Raw genomic sequence first — 19,798 nt, forward strand, 5'->3', positions numbered from 1 at the left:
TCTTTTCTACCCCCGCTAATTTCACCCCAAATCCACTTTTTTGAAATACCAACTTCTTTCCTGGAAGTCCTTGGTGTGCTTGTGTTTATACTTCTCCCACTCCCCCCCCCCCCCCGCCCCCTTCCCACGCCGCCTCCCCCCAAGCCCTCTCCCTCCCACATATTCCCGATGTCCCTGCTCTCAAATGTTGTGTTTATGTGCTTCCCCTTCTCTCCCCATCTTGTCTACCGCTCCCCTTTTTATATACTTTGTTTGTTTGTCTGTTTGATTTGTTTGTGTGATAAATGTTAGCTCTTTCACGAGCCTCTATTCTGTATACAAAAAAAAAAAAGGTCCAATTTTCAAAGTTGTCGGAATCGAACCGAATTTTCGGTATTGTGTAGCTAACTAGTCTCATAACAGATAATACATTCCTATTTATATATTTTCAATGTCGGTTTTGACTTTTAAAGGTCACAGAGGACGACCATTTCAAAGTTGTCTGAATAGAACTCCGGGTTTTCGATATTTTCTTTTATTACAAGATCGGTGTTCATCGAACAGGGTTTTCGATATTTAAAATTTATACAAGTTAAAACGAAGTCTGAGGTTGCGAACAGGCCGATTATTAATTTAAGTTATTCTATACCATGATGTTGTGTGTATATAATTTAAAGGCCAGCACCACACACAATTACGTACAGCTGGCTCTTAATGGCCTGTGCACGCAGCGCATTGGTGCCCTTTGTTAATAGGCATGTACACCGCATGTCGGGGGCCGACACCTGCCACGTGGGCCCCTGACCCCCCAGTCCGGGCCTGTTTCAATTATAGTCCGTCCTTTGTCATTGAATACCGCTCGCTCGTGAACCATCGTCGTCTCCTCACTTGTTTTATTTTATTTTGCATTCCCACGTCATGAAAACGAACTCTGCGTGTAAGTGATCTGCCTCTGGGCTGATCATCTGGGATGTTTTTGATTCTGACTTAATATTTCAATACATATTGCATTGTATTTCCCTGGGCAATGCCAGGTACTTCAGCTAGTCAGCAATAAAGCCACATCTCAGATGATGCAAGCAGCAGAATTCATTTGTAATATTTGCTCTGTCGATGTGCTGATTTTGTGCTCTCCCTTTATTTTTTGTTTGTTTATTTATTTATCCATTTCAGATTCTTCACCGAGCAGCAGAACAACCCTGACGTTTGCTGGAAGGTAAAGTGTGAAGGATTTGTTTATTTACATGTGATGAAAATCTAACTTTAAACATGCGTCTTGGGCAAAACTTTTGTCGGTCTCTACCTGTCTCCTCTCTCTGCCCGTGTGTGTGTCTGTCTTCTGTTAATTTTTGTACCATTTCTTGCTCTTGTTCCACTCGTCGCTCTTCAGATACGCAGGACAGTGCGTGCACGTGACTTTTTCTTGAAATTTTGTACAGCTTTCCAGCAATTCCCACCTGCCATTCATCACTGCAAGGCCTTAGCAAAAGCTATTTTATGTAGATGGCTCACACGTTGTTGTTCCTCCCAATTGAGCACAAACACCCGTTTCTTGCCAAGGGATCTGTGCATTTTGATCTTCAAACCCATTTACACGATGTATGCTCAGTGAACGTTACAGCAATGCTGGTTACAGTTAAATATGTTGCAACCAGAGCTGGAGAGAGATGCCCCAGTGAATAAGCCTTCGTCAGTGTACTTTGCCTGATGTAGTACAAATGCACGCTTTATGGTGCAGATAAAATTACTCCAAAGGTGAATCGAACTGATAATGAAAATAAATGATGATAGCTCATTGCTCTTTGGTAAATCTTTTGCCGGTTCAAGTTGTAAGGTGAAAGTTTCCTACTTGTGACGATGAAGGATTTATTATTTTTACCCCTGTGCCACATGGTCAACGTGCTAATGTTTTGTTTTTTGCTGAAGGAAAAAGCTTCATATTTCACTTATTGCTGCCATCTTGTTTGCGGGTGCTTTCCCATTGAAGTCCCAGAGGATTTATCTCGGTGTGAATGAATGAATGAATGATCGTTTTAAGGCCATTTTCCCTGCTAGAGCAGGGGTTAGCCTTGCAGGCCCCATGACAATCATGGTTCCCTGTTTGAGGCAATGTTTTTATCACATTTATCTGTGTGCTTGCATGGATTCCATATGCGACGACGCATGTAAATAGATGGATTTCAAAGAATCCACATAAAGTGGCACTTGCGTCTTCAAATACGCAGGACAGATTTGAGATACAAAAAAAACAACAAAAATGGAAATGCTGAAAAGGTGGCGCCGACCAAAAAATTCCCTGTAGCCATTTTCAAAAAGTCAGCTTTTTACTAATCTTAGAAAACATTCCACCTGTGATATTTATTTTTAATTGATTTACATCCTCATTTCATTAATTATTTATTTTATGCACCCTGCAGCTTCCTGATGACTTCTCCGTGGCGTACGACCACGCTGAGGATGAACTGTCCGTCGGTGGAGTGTTTCTCCGTATTTTCATCGCACAGCCTGGATGGGTTCTTCGACGACCAAAAGAGTTTCTTATCGCCCTGTTGGAAAAACTCACAAAATTGCTGGCCAAGAGCGAGTCGCATGTGTGTCACACTAACACAAACTTATGATTCTTTTGGATGCAATTTGCTATATATTCCTCACCCACCCCAAGACATTTTTGATGAATTGCTTGCCCTTTTCCCCCACGTTTTTGTCATCTAGGTACTGTATATAAAAGGCCAACACCACCTGTCTTTGTCCCACCCTGAAACATGGAAATGCTCCCTGGAGAGGAAAAAAAAACATTAAGCAAAAGTTGCTTCAAATTAATCCAAGCGTACAGGAAAATTATCTTTTTCAATCCAGCATAAAATTTAAACCAGGTGGTGTATAAGCAACAATGTGGGTGCCGCAAAGCTGGCCTGCCGCGGTCCTCGCAATTCTTTTTTTTCTTTGCTGTTAAGACGTGTTAGGTTCCACTGAAGCTGTACATATTGAGGTGAACTTAAGAACACAAGAAATTTATGAATTATTTGACAAAATGCAAAAATAAAAATTAAAAAACCACATAATTATATATTTTTTGGTTTGGTTGTAATACAATTTTAAAACTGGAGCAAGGCCTTGTGGACAGCCTCTACTTTGTCCATAACCCTAAAAAGTAAAACTATCTTCATATAATCCATGCTGTTTACCCAATCAAATATATATATTATATACAAATATATATACTTTTTCAACATATATCAACATACAGCTATTTGATCTTCATTTCAACAATATTGAGAGATAAAGGTGATATAATATAACAAATATCATGAAACATTTACATTCTGTTGTCCATTGTATAATTTAAATAAACATAAATGCAAATTTCGCATGTGGAAAAAGTAAGTACACCCTTGGCTCCAATAGGTTGTATTGCCCCCTTTGGCAGAAACAACCTCAAGTAGGCGTTTCTTATAACTGTCTACCAGTCTCTGACATCGACTGGGAGAAATTTTTGCCCACTCCTCCATGCAGAATTCTTTAAGCTGTGCGATGTTTGAGGGGTTTCTTGCATGCACAGCTCGTTTCAAATCCCGCCACAACATCTCGATGGGATTTAGATCCAGACTTTGACTTTGACTTGGCCATTCCAGAACGCTCCATTTCTTTCTTTTCAGCCATTCATTGGTGGATTTACTGTTATGTTTAGGGTCATTGCTCGTTTAGGGTCATCCAGTCGAACCCAACTGCTCCTGAACTCTGTGTCCTTCTCTCCTGACAAGGTGGAGGAGTTTTTGTCAAACCTCGACTCTGATTCTGCAACTGGACCAGACGGCATCAGCCCACGGGTCCTAAAATCCTGCTCTGCCGCTCTATCTCACCCTCTCTCTGTTCTTTTCACCCTATCGTTTGCTCAAGGTCATCTGCCAGCATCCTGGAAATCAGCTAACATTACCGCTTTACACAAAAAAGGTGCAAAAACAGATCCTTGCAACTACAGACCAATCAGCCTGCTCCCAATTATCAGCAAAGTCATGGAATCCATCATTGCTTCGGATATGAAATCTTTCCTCTTCTCCAATGGCTTGATCTCTGATCATCAATTTGGTTTCAGACCAGGTCACTCTACTCTGGACATGCTGCTTCTGCTGTCTCAACAATGGATGGAGGTCCTCAATGCCAAACAGGAAATCAGAGCTGTCTCCCTTGACATATCACGTGCCTTTGATACGGTCTGGCACCCAGCTCTGCTCACCAAACTCTCCTCCTATGGTATCCATGGAAATCTCCATGCATGGCTTGCGGACTTCCTCTCTGGTCGTAGTCAACGTGTGGCCCTAAATGGATTTCTCTCATCTCCCCTTCCTGTTCAGGCTGGAGTTCCCCAAGGCAGTGTGCTGGGCCCTGTGCTTTTTCTGGTCTTTATCAATGATCTCTCCGACTCTCTGGAAAATCCTCTCTATCTCTTTGCTGATGACTCCACTCTCTGCCGCTCCATTCCTCTTCCCTCAGATCGGCAGTCTGCAGCCTCCTCACTCTCTGAAGACCTGGACAAAATCACAGACTGGTCAAACAAGTGGAACATGTCTTTCAATCCTGACAAATCTCACTCTCTTACTATGTCTCTCCGAAAAGATCGACTGGACAACCCTCCCATCTACTTTCTCAACAATCCTCTCCAAGAAGTTCTGTCGCTCAAGCTTTTGGGTCTCACTATCTGCCATGATCTTTCTTGGGAAAACCACATTTCCAAGCTGGCCTCCAAAGCCAGTCGCCAACTGGGCATCCTCCGTCGTGCGAAGTCCTTCCTCGGCACACCTGAGCTCCTCACCACATACAAGGCTTTCATCCGCAGCTCAATGGAATACTGTTCTCCCCTATGGGCTGGTGCTCCTGCCTCACACCTGGCCCGGCTTCACGCTGTTGAATCCAAAGCTTTCAAAATCATTGGAATCTCCCGCGATGAAGCTACCTCTGAGGGCCTTTCACTCACTCACCGCAGGCAGGTAGGTGGTCTTTCTGTCTTCTACCGACTCCTCTCCGGCCTTGCTCCCCCAGCTCTCTCTGTGCTCTGTCCCCCAAATATTCCTACAGGTCACACAAGATCTGCCAGCAACCCTCTGATGGTTAAACTGCCGAAATCTCGGCTTTCTGCTCACCTTCACTCTTTCATTCCTCTTTTCTCCAGCCTCTGGAACAAACTCCCACACTCCCTTCAATCCCACTCCTCCCTCCAGGTCTTTAAAACAGCTGTTCACCACCATCTCTTATCTTCCCCCATCCAAAACCTTGATCTTTTCTACCCCCACTAATTCACCCCAGATCCACCTTGTTTGAAATTCCAACTTCTTTCCTGGAAGTCCTGGCAGTGTCCATATGTTTATACCTCTCCCACCCCCCCCCCCCCTTCACATGCCTCCCCCCCCCCCTTCACATGCCTCCCCCCCAAAGCCCTCTCCCTCCCACAGATCTCTCGATGTCTCCATGTCTCTCGGTCCCTGCTCTCAAATGTTGTGTTTGTGTCCTGCCCCCTCTCTCCCCATCTTGTCTACCGCTCCCGATGTTATTTGTTTTATGTGTCTGTTTGTCTTTCTGTGTGATTAATGTTCGCTCTTTCACGAGCCTCGATCTTGTATACAAAAAAAAAATATAAAAAAATATAAAAAAAATTGTCATGTTGCAAGGTCCACCTTCGGTTGAGCTTCAACTTTCTGACAGATGGCCTCACATTATCCTCAAGAACCCTCTGGTACAATGAAGAATTCATCATGGATTTTATGATGGTGAGCTGCCCAGGCCCTGATGCAGCAAAGCTGCCCCAAACCATAATATTTCCACCACCATGCTTTACAGTTGGTATCAGGTTCTTGTGGTCAAATACTGTCTTTGGTTTTAGCCAAACATGTCTGCTGGTTCTGTGGCCAAATAGCTCTACATTTGACTCATCTGTCCAGAGCACATTGTTCCAGAAGTGCTGGTCTTTGCCGAGGTGTTCATTGGCAAACTTTAGTCTTGCCCTGATGTTATTTCTGGACAGCAAAGGTTTCCTCCTGGCACACCTCCCATGATCTTTTTAAATCCCTTCCCAGACTCGTAAGCATCTTTAACCTTCTTTCTGAAGGCCTACGAAAGCTCTTTTGATCTAGGCATAGTGATGCCGCACACTTCAACAACAAAGAGAAAACCATACTAAATGTCTGAGGTTTAAATAGGACATGTTCCTCCAAGATCCTCTCTAACAATGTTCTAATCATTTGCACCTGAGCTGGTGCACCTGATTCTAATTTTAGGTATTTGAAGCAGTGATAAATGTAGGGGTGTACTTACTTTTTCCACATGCGAAATTTGCATGCATGTTAATTTAAATTATACAATGGACTACAATATGTAAATGTTTCATGATATTTGTTATTTTATATCACCTTTATCTATCAATATTGTTGAAATTGATATCTCCCACCGATCTCCCACCTCCCATCAAATAGCTGTATGTTGAAATATGTTGAAAAAGTCAAAACTTTACATGGGGTGTACTTACTTTTTCACGTGACTGTATATGTATGTATATATATACAGACTTGGCATTTCATATGGAATATTTTTTTTTTCTTGACGGGTTTCCTTTCTGAACTCAGTATATCAATCTGGTGAGTTTCTTTTACGCTTCGGTGATTTCTTTGTTGAAAGAACCATGTCACTGATTGTCTGTCGCAGCAAGAAGTCAATAACAGGATTATATCACAGGTGGCGTGACAAAATGTACGGACAGGTACATTTGACGATTGGCTTCACAATCGGGTATATAAGGGTTGTTGCGTTCTGCATTAGTGGAAAACAACTGCTGCACGTCTACAAAAGTTATTGCCGCTTCCTCTGGAGATGGTCCGTAAACTCGACAATGCTGTTTGTCATGGAGTGGTAGCTTTACGAAATTCCGGCATGAAACAGCGTGTTATTGCTCGGCAGTATCGCATCACTCAAGGTCAGGTGTCAAAGATCCCGAAACGAAATGCTCAGAGGGGTGTCCCTACTCCAATATCGAGGCCAGGACGTCCCCGCAGAACCACAAGGAGGGATGATCGCCAGCTGCACCGGTTAGTCCGCAATGGCCATACCAAGTCAGCTAATCGGCTTCGGGCTGAGTGGCAGCAACTGACAAATGTGCCTGTATCCAGAAGGCTAGTCAACCAACGACTGGTTCAAGCAGGCTATCATGCCAGGCGTCCCCTGAGAAAGCCACGCCTGACAAGACAACACCGCCAGCGCCGATTGCAGTGGGCCAGAGAGCACCGTCATTGGCAACCAGGACACTGGAATCACGTGATCTTCAGTGACGAGTCTTGATTTCTGATCTATCGTCAAGATGGCCATGTCCGAGTGCGCAGACGAGTGCATGAAGCCTACAACGAAGATTGTATAGTGCCAAGAGTCCAAGCTGGAGGTGGTGGGGTGACCGTTTGGGCTGCTTTTCATGCAGGGGGCAAAACTGACCTGGTTGTTCTGAATGGAAACCTGAACCAGTTCAAGTACAGGGCCATTCTGGAAGAAACATTGCTTCCATTTGCTCGTGCAGCCTTTCGAGGAAACTTTGTCTTCCAAGATGACTATGCACGGCCTCACCGTGCTCGCATGATCCAACACTTTCTTGCTGACCGTGGTGTAGAGCATATGGAGTGGCCTGCCATGTCCCCGGATATGAATCCGATAGAGAACTTGTGGGCAGAATTAACGCGTCAAATCGACAACTTGGACCAGCAGCCGACCTCTGTGCCTGAATTGCAGCAGGCTATTGTCACTGCATGGCAAGCAATTCCTGTCCAAACCTTGGCAAATCTCATGAACAGCATGCCTCAACGTGTACGTGCTCTCATGAATGCTCGTGGGGGTTACACGAAGTACTGAACTGTAATTTTACTGTCCATAATCCCAGTCGTAATTTAACTTTTGTTTTTGTTAAAAAAAATTTCGGCTAATGTGCAAAATAAAGAAATACTTCTGGAAAACGTACAGAAGTTTAACACAGTACTGTCCGTGAATTGAGTTCGATATCAGTTTACATCACTTTCAAGGATCAATTTATTTGCTTCGAAATGTCAAATGTGGTTTTTTTTTTTTTTAAAGGTCACATTAAGAAAATCTAGAATAATTTCAACATAATTCCAATTAACTTTTGGTTCCAAGTCAACTTGAAAAGTAAGTTCACCCCAACAAAAAAAATATTCCATATTAAATGCCGTGTGTGTGTGTGTGTGTGTGTGTGTGTGTGTGTGTGTGTGTGTGTGTGTGTGTGTGTGTGTGTGTGTGTGTGTGTGTGTGTGTGTGTGTGTGTGTGTGTGTGTGTGTGTGTGTGTATATATATATATGTATAAATAATTTTGATAAATATATAAAACGGAGATGGGTCTCCGTTTGCGGTTATGCTGATTGGCTGTGTGAGGCTAGGTGCAATGTGATTGGCTCCTGGCAAGATTGAATAATGTATTGTATAGACTTATTAAAAACTGATATTCTAAATCTGATTCCATATTTCACGATTGGAACTCGTGGCTTAAATAATTGTCGAAATCTAGAGTGAAAGCAGAACAAAATTAGGAAAGTGATTATTTTTTAAATTAAATAATTAAATAATATCCTCTGAGACATGAGGTAAAGTGGCTCCAAAATTCCTTTTTCACTCTTTTAAATGCAATTTCCGAGTACGTCCGATTTTATTTTTCACCATCCAGGGACCTCGGTCGTGATGTTTTTGGATTCAGATTCTACTTTTATTATACATTTTTAACGTATCGTTTAACATACATATTGGTACAACATGGAATCACAGTTTGATTATTAACAGGGCGTTAAGGTACGACCTCGGCAGACAGGATGATCTCGAGGTACCCACTCTCCTCTAAGCTGTTATGCCTGGGTTCGAACCCAGACCCAGCTGTAAACTCCCATCACTTGGGACAGGTAGTCTTCCTTGTGTTTTGAATAAATCAACAAGTTGTGAAACTCATTTTACACTCTCCTTTTCATGAAGCGCTGAGTGCATACAATTGCAACTCAAGACATTCCTTATACAAACTCCCATTTTTGGCCTCTTTCTCAACAATCAATCATTGGCAAAACATCATTATTGATGATTTTTTTTTTAGCCTTTCTCTTCGTGTGTCCTCATTTGTGAAAAGAGGCCAATATGTGACACACACTGCCTACTGCAGTTTGAACATTCAAAGCTGGAGCTGGAATCTGTTGTGTCGTTTTCTCCTTTTCTCTTTTGCTTTGCCTTTTCAACTAATCTTGTCTCAAAGGATCGAACTCCATCATTTACGCTCTTTCTCCACTTCTTTCTGTCCAGCACTGTAGCTTCCCATCATTTTTACAACAGGTTTCAGTCCTACAAATCCTGCTTTTACCAAGTGCAAGAATAAAAGGCTTCCTTTTTTTCTATCGTATTTTTTTCCCACAGGTTTCTGCTGGTGTAGTATAAATGAGCAAGTGGTTAATTTACAAGTGGAAGCACACTTCTTATGACACCCTCCGTTCTTATAAGTTGGCCCATCGTCACCTTTATTGCTATTTTTTTTTTTTTCTCACCAGGGAGAGACCCTTGAAACGGTTACTACAGCAACTGTGGAACTACTTTTGGCCCAACCGCAGCTGGCCGACCATGTTCCACCACTTGGACACCTTCCCCATTTGCTTCAAGCACTTGCTCACCAGAATCTTGCCATTTGCAAGTCCTCTATGCGCCTCGTGCATGTCCTGGCCAGCAGCGAGGTGGGATAGGCCATATTTGTGGGTATCTCGGTGTTTCCGGAGAAAGTGGAAGGGGTGGGGTGGGTTGAGGTGTTCAATTTTCATAACTGTATGCCATTTCCAAATTGCCTTGTTAAAAAGAATCGCCAGAAAGGAAACCACTTCCAGCATTTGTGATGATCATCACGGGTCCTTTCTATGACATTTTGTATTTTCCTCTTCTTCATCCCCACCCGTCCACCTGTCCACCATTCCTCAGGTGTGTGTGCGGGCCATGGCAGGGCTCGAGACAGTGGGACCTCTTCGTGAAGGAATAAAGGTCCGGCCTGACATGGCTGGACTCGCCTGTGAGACGTTGAATCGGATGTTCCAACGAGATCAGCCTGAGCTTCTTGCGCAGGTGTTTGTTAATTAAACGGATTTGCCATTATTCTATAATGATGCCAGTCCACAAATACCCTCAACCATCTTCCTTTGTTTTTGTTTTTTTTAGCGATTCAAACTTTTAATGATAGTTGTTTTTCTCTGATTAATAATCGCCTCGTGACATGTGCCGCCTTGATTATGGAACGTAAAGTCGAATTAAACTTTGTCTTTCCCATGCAGGCCCTGAGGGTAGAACTTGTACCCCATCTGCTGCAGCTGCTCGAAGGATTAGGCCTAGATGCCGTGGCCAACCCAGGAAGTACCAAAGCACAGATTGTAAAGACGCTGAAGTCAATGGCACAGAGTATGCAGTATGGTGATCAGGTAAAGTTAATCCGTGTGATCTTCACTTTAAGTTCTGACATTTCTCTTTCAGATGTGGTAGCACTGTGACTGTACCCCTCGGCTGTGGCTGTGCTGACCTATGACCTTTGTAAAGTTTGGCCAAATTGACTACAGGCTTTTAATAGTTTGGTTTAATCCTCTGCATGTTTGATTAATTTTTGTTTCCTTCAGATAAATGAAATCCTGTCTCGTTCCACCGTCTGGGCAGCCTACAAAGACCAAAAGCACGACCTGTTCATTTCGGAAACGTCTCGCGGTGGCTACCTCACTGGTAAGTTACTTTGTCTTGAGGCCCCTCCTCCGGTTGTGCAGATTTGCACTTTCCACCCTTCCCCCCTCATCCCAAAATTAATTTGCACAAAAAATGAATTTAATTGATCTCACCATTTTGTTCCCCCTCCACTGTCCACCACTCACCTTCCTCATGCACTGATTCCATGATGACAATGACTAGTCAGGAATATTCCTTTTGAATGGTCATGTTTTATAATCCCTAAACTTTTTGGAATATTTTATGCCTTCGCTGGGGAAGTCGCCGGAGGCACATGCGTCCATGATAGGTTTTCGTTAACACTATAACTTGAACGGCTGAAGGGATTTAAATCAAACTTAGATCAAGTGCAGGTATATGCTATGATGTAAAGATGAGTGGATTCGATTTTGAGGTCAAGAGGTCAAAGATCAAAATCTGTAATAGGTCTATAACTTCAGAATGGCTGCTGGGCTCAAATTCAAACTTGGCCAAAGGTCATGTTAGGTTAAAATCCTGTTACCACCATAACTTGTGAACCAGTGATGGCATTTTGACCAAAGTTGCTATCAGTATCTATTATGATGCAAAGATGAACGGATTAGATTTTGTCGTCAGATGTCATTTCCGGTAAAAATGTGATGCTTGAGAACAGCTGCTGAGATCTAAATCAAGCTTGGTGTACAAGTATGCACAACAATGTAATAATATCGGCGGAGGCATATCGGTCGCCGTCGTGGTGTCGGTAGAGTGCTGTTCTAATTAAAATAAATTCTGTATTTTGTATTGCCGTGTAAATGTTATTCTGTTGCACTTTTTGCATAATTCCTCCCTCCTTCCTTCCCTCCCCTGCCCCTTCCCCCTCCAAGCACACCCCTCCCACTCCCCTGGAATGGTTTTGCTATATTTTGGCCAATTAACAACTTCCCACTTTATTTTTGCTTGAGAGTTGATAAAATAAATCCTGTTTGATATTCTATTTGAACTTCTTTATTTATTGCTGATACTATCGTCCATATCTGTTGTGCTCTGTTTTCAAGCCCGATCAACCAACTCAAAAAATATATATATATTATTTGGTTCTATAAATTCTTCCTTTTTTTTTCTGCCCATGTCAATTTTTTTTGGTCCCCATTACCTCCCTCATTATACCTCACTGAATTTATTCCAAACTGTACCCATTGTGTCTTTACACCCCTCAGGGCCTGGTGTAGCTGGATATCTCACAGCTGGTACTGCTGCCAATGTGGTGCCCAGTACCCCACCACCAATTGACCCCGAAGCGAGTGACGTACAGGGCTGAACCCTGTTTGACCCACCCGATTGTGTTCAAATACTGGACCTGCTGGACTAATTTCAATCCGCAAAGTTGTTTGATGCTCCTGCATCCTGGAAGTCTTCACGTAATATGACTTTGGAGAACCTTGTGCTTTATGATTGCATGTACTTTGTTGACTGCAGAGATCCGATCTGAGCCAAGCGGACTTTCTGCAAGAAAAACGAGCAGCCCTGTAGCTGTGCAGGACGATATGATCATCGAATGTGATGTTATTTCTACGTCATGTTTTGTTGATGCCGGACTCGAATTAGCAAAGAACCCTCTTCGACTGCTTCATACTCAGATTGTGCAAACACTTACGGACACAACACAGCTGGTTTTTTTTTTTTTTATCTAGTCATCTAACTCTATGCTCTGCTGCTCGCCCTCTCGTTCTCTGCTGCTCTCTCTCTCTACTTCTCTCTCGCTCTGCTGCTCTCTACCTCTTGCTCTGCTGCTCTACCTCTTTTGCCTGCCAAGTGTGGAGTTCAGGAGGTGGAAATTGTTGAATAAGTAGCAGGTTAACAAATGGTTGGAGTTGAAATGTAGGATAACTTGTTTCTTCCTGTGTGATTGTACTAACTTAGATAACAATTGCAATCCTTTCTCTAAGCCTTTTCCAATTCCACAGTTGTAGCATTTAAATAAGGAATCGACTGTCGAATTATGGTTGGTGAAGAAATGCTCAGATTAACAAAAAAATTATTGAATTCTTATTTCGTCAATGATCTGCTTCCACAGAATAATTGGGTTTCTGCAAAAAAAAAAAAATAATTCTGAATGTATGCTCCCTAACAGAAAACCTTGTTTAATCTCATTATGTGGTTTTGCTGAAGTTATCATGATTTACGAGGACTTTGAGATGTTGATTCGAGGCGGTTTTAACGGTCACATCTTGGGTCCACAGGCTGTTTTCCTCATTTTGACGTGCAGCCCATCAGAAGCACCAAAGAAAAGAAAATACAACACCACAAACATTCAATTTCACCGTTGGTTTATTGGATCTTGCAAATAATTATCGTTACCGCCTGACAGAGTGTTTGTTAAAAGACAGATAATTATGCTCGGCTTTGTTCGCTTTTTTTTCTTTTTTTCTTTGTCAAAATCTCCACCGTCGGTGCTCGTTGTTACGTGGACATGGGAGTCTGGATAATACTGCACTAAGTGCCAATTAGTTTGGAATTGACTTGAGTTTACTGCTGTACTCACCGCTTCACCAGTCACTGGAGTGTTGTCAGTGAAGGGGTACACCTGTTGCTGGACGTTTTTTTTTGTTTAATCTGCTGTAATGTTAAACACCTCCCACTTAAGGCCGGCCTGTCTTGTTTCCGGTGCGTGACACGTGATCGTGTTTATTTAATTTTTTTTTTTTTTTGCAGTTTGATCAACAGACTTTCACGCTTTGCAGACTTTGAAAGCGAAGTGCTGGTAAACATGCAGGACAATTTTATTTTTATTATTATTATTATATATTTTTTTAAACTGAGGGCAGAGTCCCAGTTTACTGACATTTGGCTTTCACAGGCATTTTGCCAGTTGCAGAATGTAGATTTGTTTTATATAGTTTGCTTTCACGTCAAAGGAGTTGATTTTTTTTTTCTTGCACTTGTATCTTAACCGTTCGAAAGTGTTTTGAACGACCCGTGAAACAGTTTGACTGTGATGTATTTGTCTGATCGCCGTTTCTCCTTTATTCTTCATCGAACATTTCAGTTGCAGAATAGTAACTTTGGCACCAAAATCCAACACCGTCTGTTTATTCATTAAACGGAACCACGATGGCAGTCATCAGCAGGCAGGCAAGTTTGTGGGACAAGTTTTCAAATACATGGTTTAAAATTTTTCAAAAACAGTTCTTCATCGTTTCTTCCCTGCTAATTTGTTGGTTGAAGATTGGCGTCCACCGTCCTCCACTCCCGCTTTCGCTTGCTCGCCAGCCTTATGCATTTTGTAACGTTTAAAAAAAGCCATAGGGGTGTTAAATCCCCTGCACAGATTGTTCAGCCCCCCTTTCTGGCATCCATTTTCCTGTAATCGATGAAGATTGCGGATAACTTGTTAATATAAAGAATGTGGAAGAAGCAAGGAGGCGAGATGGTTCTTTTTACGTTACCTTTGACATGTAATGCATTCCAAAGTTGTGTATAAACGTTAAACTCCATCATGCAAGTCATTTAAAGTTAAATTCCTACTTTGGGTTGTACACTTTGGGTCAGTTTTTTTTCACTTTGACATCTCCTGATTTTGCTTGAAATGTATAAATGCTTACGCTTTTGAAATCTCTTGTGTGTTCTTTGTTGTATTCTGCCCCAAAGACAGTCATCGCAAGGACGTATTTAGAAATGCCACACCCAATGGCCAAGATAGTTTCTGTTGTTTATTGGCCAATAATCGAGGTTTACAATTTGCTTCATTGATAAAAACTAATCTTCCATCTCAGAAGGCTAATTTACACCACGTCATTGATTGCACTTGGGACCGGCAGGGCATCTGGGTGCGGCAGTGATTGCCAAGATAATCCTCGCTCGAATATTCGGGTTGCTGATAAGTAGCCATTCAGTGGCATCACGTTGATTTAACGAGCTACTTGATTACAGAGAAAGGAGAAAAAATGGCGGACATTCTATAGTCTGTGCAGATAAAAAATTGGCTGTGCTGGCAAACCATGTGATTGCAGCTATTGGCTTCACTCAGGTCAGCCGATTCTGTTCAGCATTATATTTATTGGGGGTGAGAGGGAAGCCAGTGGACATTATCTCAGAGAATGCCTAACCAGGACTATGGTACAGCCATAAATGATCCTAATCTCGCTGCAATCCAATCGCATGGCTGGCTGACTGGTTTGGCCTCTTGCAGGATCACTAAGCTTTGCACCCTGTGATCTGCCCCCATCACCTATTTTGATTTATTATTTCCATGCACGTACATGTAACAGACTCTGCGTTGGGCCAATATACAAGCATAAGCTCTACTTAATCATCTACAAACATATCAAGGCTTATTTGTAACTTGTACGCACCAGAATACTCGGATCAACCCAACAAAAAATGCTTTAAGGATTTTAAACAAAATGGGAAAGGATAACAGTGGTGGTGGGCTCAACTGCAGACTTTAACGAGAACGGCACTCGGTAGAGCGCAAACCTCTGCCAGGCTGAACAGTTTGTTTTATATTCCACTGATAGGCCGGATCTGGATTCGGACCTGAACCAAAATCTAATCGGCTTGTTCTTGTCACCGAGCCAACTCATCCACCAAGTTTAGTCATAACTCGTCCATAACTTTTTGAGATATCGTGCTATGTATCTGTTTTAGCCCGATCACTCAATGGTGAAGAATCACTTAAAGATTAAATAATTCTCGTATCCGAATCCATATTCAGATCTTCACCAAAATCGAATCGAATCGTCCTTGTTAGACACCCAACTTCTCCACCAAATTTTGTCCAAATCTGCCCACAACCGTTTGAGATATCCTGCTATTTATTTATCGTTTTTGGCCCCATCTCCCAATGGTAAAGAATCACTTAAAAAAATTGATAGTAGCCGAATCCGGATCTTCACCAAAATCTAATAATTTCGTCCTTGTCACAAACGCTCCGCAAAATGTCGTCCGAATCCGGCCACAACTTTTCGAGATTTCTTGTTCACAGAGGGGGTGGAAAACAATCTCCATCCACCTTTGGTGGCAGAGGTAATTAGTTTAAATTCATTTAAATGGTGCCCCATGTAGCACACAACGAAAGTCCAACAAGTCAGAACGTCTCTTGCAATAGACCGAGGAATTAAAGATCCTCACTGTCTTTTGCGACGAGTGGGTGAGTTAGCACTGAAACCTTGAACAAATTTCAAATTCTCAACAGCTTCAAATTGAACGTTGGGCCTGCCGAGCTGGTCCGTCAGACTTTGGCCAAAAAAAAAAAAAGAAGTTACCGACCCCACAAGGTGGTGGAAATAATTGGGGTGTTTAAAGAAGTGGTCGACACACACAGAGTTTTTATTTTTTGCATTATGGGGTGCTTTTGTGTGATAGTTCTTTGTACCAAAATACATTGATAATGTGCATTCTTGGCTTTCCTTTCACGTCTTGAGGCGCATTGAGCTGCCGAAGCAGTTTCATTGGCTAAGGAGTACAATCGTTGATGGGTCGCCATTCCGCAGGATGCTTGAATGACTGATTACCCCCTACCGCCTCCGCTCTCCCAAGCTAGCTGGTACTCACTTTGCTGACTTCGGATGGATGGCTGCTTGAAGCCACCTAATGTTATTTAACTGAGCAGGGGATCAAACTCAAGACCCTAAGATCTTAAGCCAACCACCATAACCGTTAAGCCAACACCAGGCCTCATTACCAAGTGCTTAAAAACAATCTCCAGAAACTCTTTAAAGGTGTTTCGATGAAAGAATGTGGAATAACCACGATCAGGTTTCAAAAGGAATAGGAAACGTGGTGGATCCAATAAGTCCTATAAGTATTCAAATAGAAGAATGAAGCTTATAAAAAGTGTCAAAAGAGTAAAGATCCTCAAGATAGATTATAAAACTTTGAAAAAGGAAATTGTGATAGCAAAGAATAAATTGTGTATGAAGGTGGTTGGAGATGCCGGAATCGAGTGGATGATGAAGTTGTGTAGAAAGGTCTGGGAAGGAGTGATCCCTGAAGATTGGGCAAATAACACTATTGTGCACCTGTTCAAAGTGACGAGAGACCTTTTATCTACTATACAAGAGCTGTGTGTGTGTGTCTGTGTCACCATTTTTCTCACGATGGCTGAACGGATCTTCGTCAAACTTTCAGAGGTTCATCAGAGTGCCTGGGAGTGTCTTCGGAAATATATCTATATTGTTGCGGATATGAGGTTTGTGTTTTTTTTATTGTGTTGTATTATATAGTAAATTGTTGTAAATATCACCCTCTGTAAAATGTAATGATTCCTTGTAAATACCTCCGTAGTGTAAAGGTCAAAGGGCGTCCCATAATTAGTCCATAAAGCATACACGTTAGCCAATCATAGAATACCCCTGTTCAATAGTTATATCTTTATTATGTGTATTAGGGTAAGGCCTTGTCTCCCATTAAGATGACACTCCATTGCACCAAGTGAAATAAGAGTAGATTCCCTTCATTCTTCATTCCCATTCCCAAAACCTCCATTTCCCCTTTCGTCATTGCCAAGCCTCAATTGCCAATTACATCCCCTCCAAAACCACCATTGAACATGTGCTCGGGTCGGGGAAGACGGGCGTGCCCGCCCGTCGTCATCAAGGGCGGAGCCAGAGGGTCGCGCGACCAACCAGGGCCGAGGTGAGCACACCGATGGGCGTGTCCTGAAGGCCGGCGGCTTGATTGCCGGAGGCGTTATAAAGGCGCGCGCGCGCAAGAAGCAAGGAGTTGTCGGTGGTGAGGAGTGATTGGACCAAGAAAGAGAACATAGAGAACATCCAAAGAGAGATCATCCAGGGGAAGCACAAAGCCTGCTATTCGTCGCCTTGCTCGCCAAGGTTGGACTGAGCAGTAGTTAACAGCAAGAAGCCTGTTGTCCTGGAAAAGCGTGCGATGTCCACCGCAGCAGCAGCAGACAACAGCAGCAGCAGCGGCGGCCACAGCAGCAACGACAGCAGCGTGGGGCCTTGACGGCAGTTCCGGAGCAGGGCCGCGAAGGAACGGCGGCTGCCAAACACGCCGATCGTGCTGCAGTACCGGTGGACCTTCCTCTCCCTCCAGCCATCCATCTCCCGCCAGTCCTATCATCATTGCCCGCGTGAGTCTCTTTGTTTGTTCTGTCCTGGGTATTTAATTAAGTTTGTATAAGCTAGGTTGCACTGTGTCTAAAATCTTCTGTAAATTATTTTATTATCTTTCCTTCTCCTTGGTTATTTTGAGCCTGTAAATAGCAAATAAATTATATTCGTATTTCCAACCTTTTCGCCTTCTTCTTCTTCTTTTCACATCCGTGTCGCTTTTGTCTTTTCCATATTGAATAGCTGTGGCGCGATCCGGCCAACGTTCGGGGATCGGGTTAATCGGGGTAACTGTTAGGCCGCGGTGCCATCCGCTCGGCAAACCAACATCCTTGTCCGCGGTCCGTAACAATATTGTATTAGCCATAGGTGATTCTGTCTGTCTGGGGTGTGGCTTACTCCGTTTACAGAGTAGCTCCACCCTTTCTGGGAGAGGCTTCATATAAACAAATGTCCACCATTTTATTAACTCGCATAGCTTTGAGGCCTGTTTCGTTAGGCCCGTGCTGTCTTGCTCTCAGTTTTATTTCAACTCTAATTCGATATATCATTTCATTTTTCACAGTCGCTAACATAGTTTTAGACTCGGTTGAAAAAAACCGGGAATAAAATCCCATGAAAATTTCCGTTTATAGAATGAAATGAATTCTCAAAGGCCTGTAATTTCAAGGTCATTGAGTCTCTCTCACACCTTTATCTCCAATCTAACTCACCATGTGATTTCATTTTTATAGATGGTTTTAGACTCGGTGTGAGCAATAACAGAACATTCACGCACACACAGGAAAATGCAGAGATATGTTTAAAAAAAAATTGCGCCACGATGTATCATACACCACCCAACATGACACAAGACGGCAACATGTCAACATATATTAAAAATTCGCTTTTTCTTTTCCGTTAAGATATACTACTTTTCCATTTGATGACAGTCGTCACAAAAACGTCAACAATGATGCCGACATATATTTCTTCTTCTTATTTCATTCAACATTATTATCCGGAAGTAAAGGTTCACGTGTTCATTTCACGTGTGCAAAAACCAACTCTATTTCACGTGTGCATGGACGTGTAATTCACATATGTAAATTAAATAAATTAACAGATGGGAAATTGCTGAGATATTTCGTTTGGAGCGATTATACACCACCCAAAGGAAATTTTTCACCGAGGAACCGAGTGAATTCACCGAGCGAATTTCACCGAATTTCAGGAAATCATCAAGAGATATTTCTTCGTTTTTATTTTATTAGTTACCAACAGAAGTACCCCACGTTGCCTGGTGGGGGGTGGGGGGAAGGGCACGTACACTTTAAAACGTGTGTGTGTGTGTGTGTGTGTGTGTGTGTGTGTGCGTGTGCGTGCATATATATATATATATATATATATATATATAATATATATATATATATATATATATATATATATATATATATATATAATGTGTGTGTGTGTATTGTGAAACTGAATGTGCAGGTGCAGCATCTAACTCGAAATGTCACACACGTCCATGCCCGTGGGATTCCCATGGGTGAGTCCACTAGTATATATATATAAATACATATATATATATATTTTTTTTTTAAGTTCGTTTTTGGGGATTAAAAAAAATCTCTATAGTGCCAAAGCCTTTTTGATTAATGACAGTTATACTTATATACAAGTACATATTCACATAAATAAATACAAAACAATTCACAAACATTTGAACACAAATAAATCAAACAATGCCGGAAGTGTACGAGGTTGATGGTAAAGCTGCTTCTTCTTCTTCTTCTTCTTCTTCTTTCTTAACGGCATCATACTTAACTCAGCAACGTGATGAACAGTACATTCAGCAGCTGATATTCAACAAAAAGGTAAAATGAGGATTTGACATTTGTGATGGATTCTCATTTGGATGTAATTGCTTTTCCATTATATTTGCCCTCGTTTCAAATATGTTGTTTCTTTTTCGTTTGAGCAACGCCGGGGGTATTCCAGCTATAAGCACTTATATACTTTACTCGGGGTACAA

The 19,798-nt window shown here is 42.2% G+C and overlaps 1 protein-coding gene across 2 annotated transcripts in view; it reads left to right on the plus strand.

Moving 5' to 3' along the window:
• Positions 1-14,320, plus strand: part of DNAJC13 (DnaJ heat shock protein family (Hsp40) member C13) — an 88,468-nt gene extending 74,148 nt beyond the window's left edge. For both annotated transcript variants that reach the window (XM_078780522.1, XM_068121022.2), the window contains 7 exons: positions 1,153-1,195; positions 2,397-2,570; positions 9,544-9,723; positions 9,962-10,102; positions 10,309-10,452; positions 10,645-10,744; positions 11,926-14,320. In XM_078780522.1, the coding sequence (XP_078636648.1) occupies positions 1,153-1,195; positions 2,397-2,570; positions 9,544-9,723; positions 9,962-10,102; positions 10,309-10,452; positions 10,645-10,744; positions 11,926-12,026 (883 nt within the window). In that variant the 3' untranslated portion in view covers positions 12,027-14,320. The remainder of the gene's footprint in view (positions 1-1,152; positions 1,196-2,396; positions 2,571-9,543; positions 9,724-9,961; positions 10,103-10,308; positions 10,453-10,644; positions 10,745-11,925) is intronic.
• The last annotated feature ends 5,478 nt before the right edge of the window (positions 14,321-19,798 follow it).

This window comes from Myxine glutinosa, chromosome 6 (genome assembly GCF_964187855.1).
Source record: "Myxine glutinosa chromosome 6, kmMyxGlut1.1, whole genome shotgun sequence".
Lineage (NCBI taxonomy): Eukaryota > Metazoa > Chordata > Myxini > Myxiniformes > Myxinidae > Myxine > Myxine glutinosa.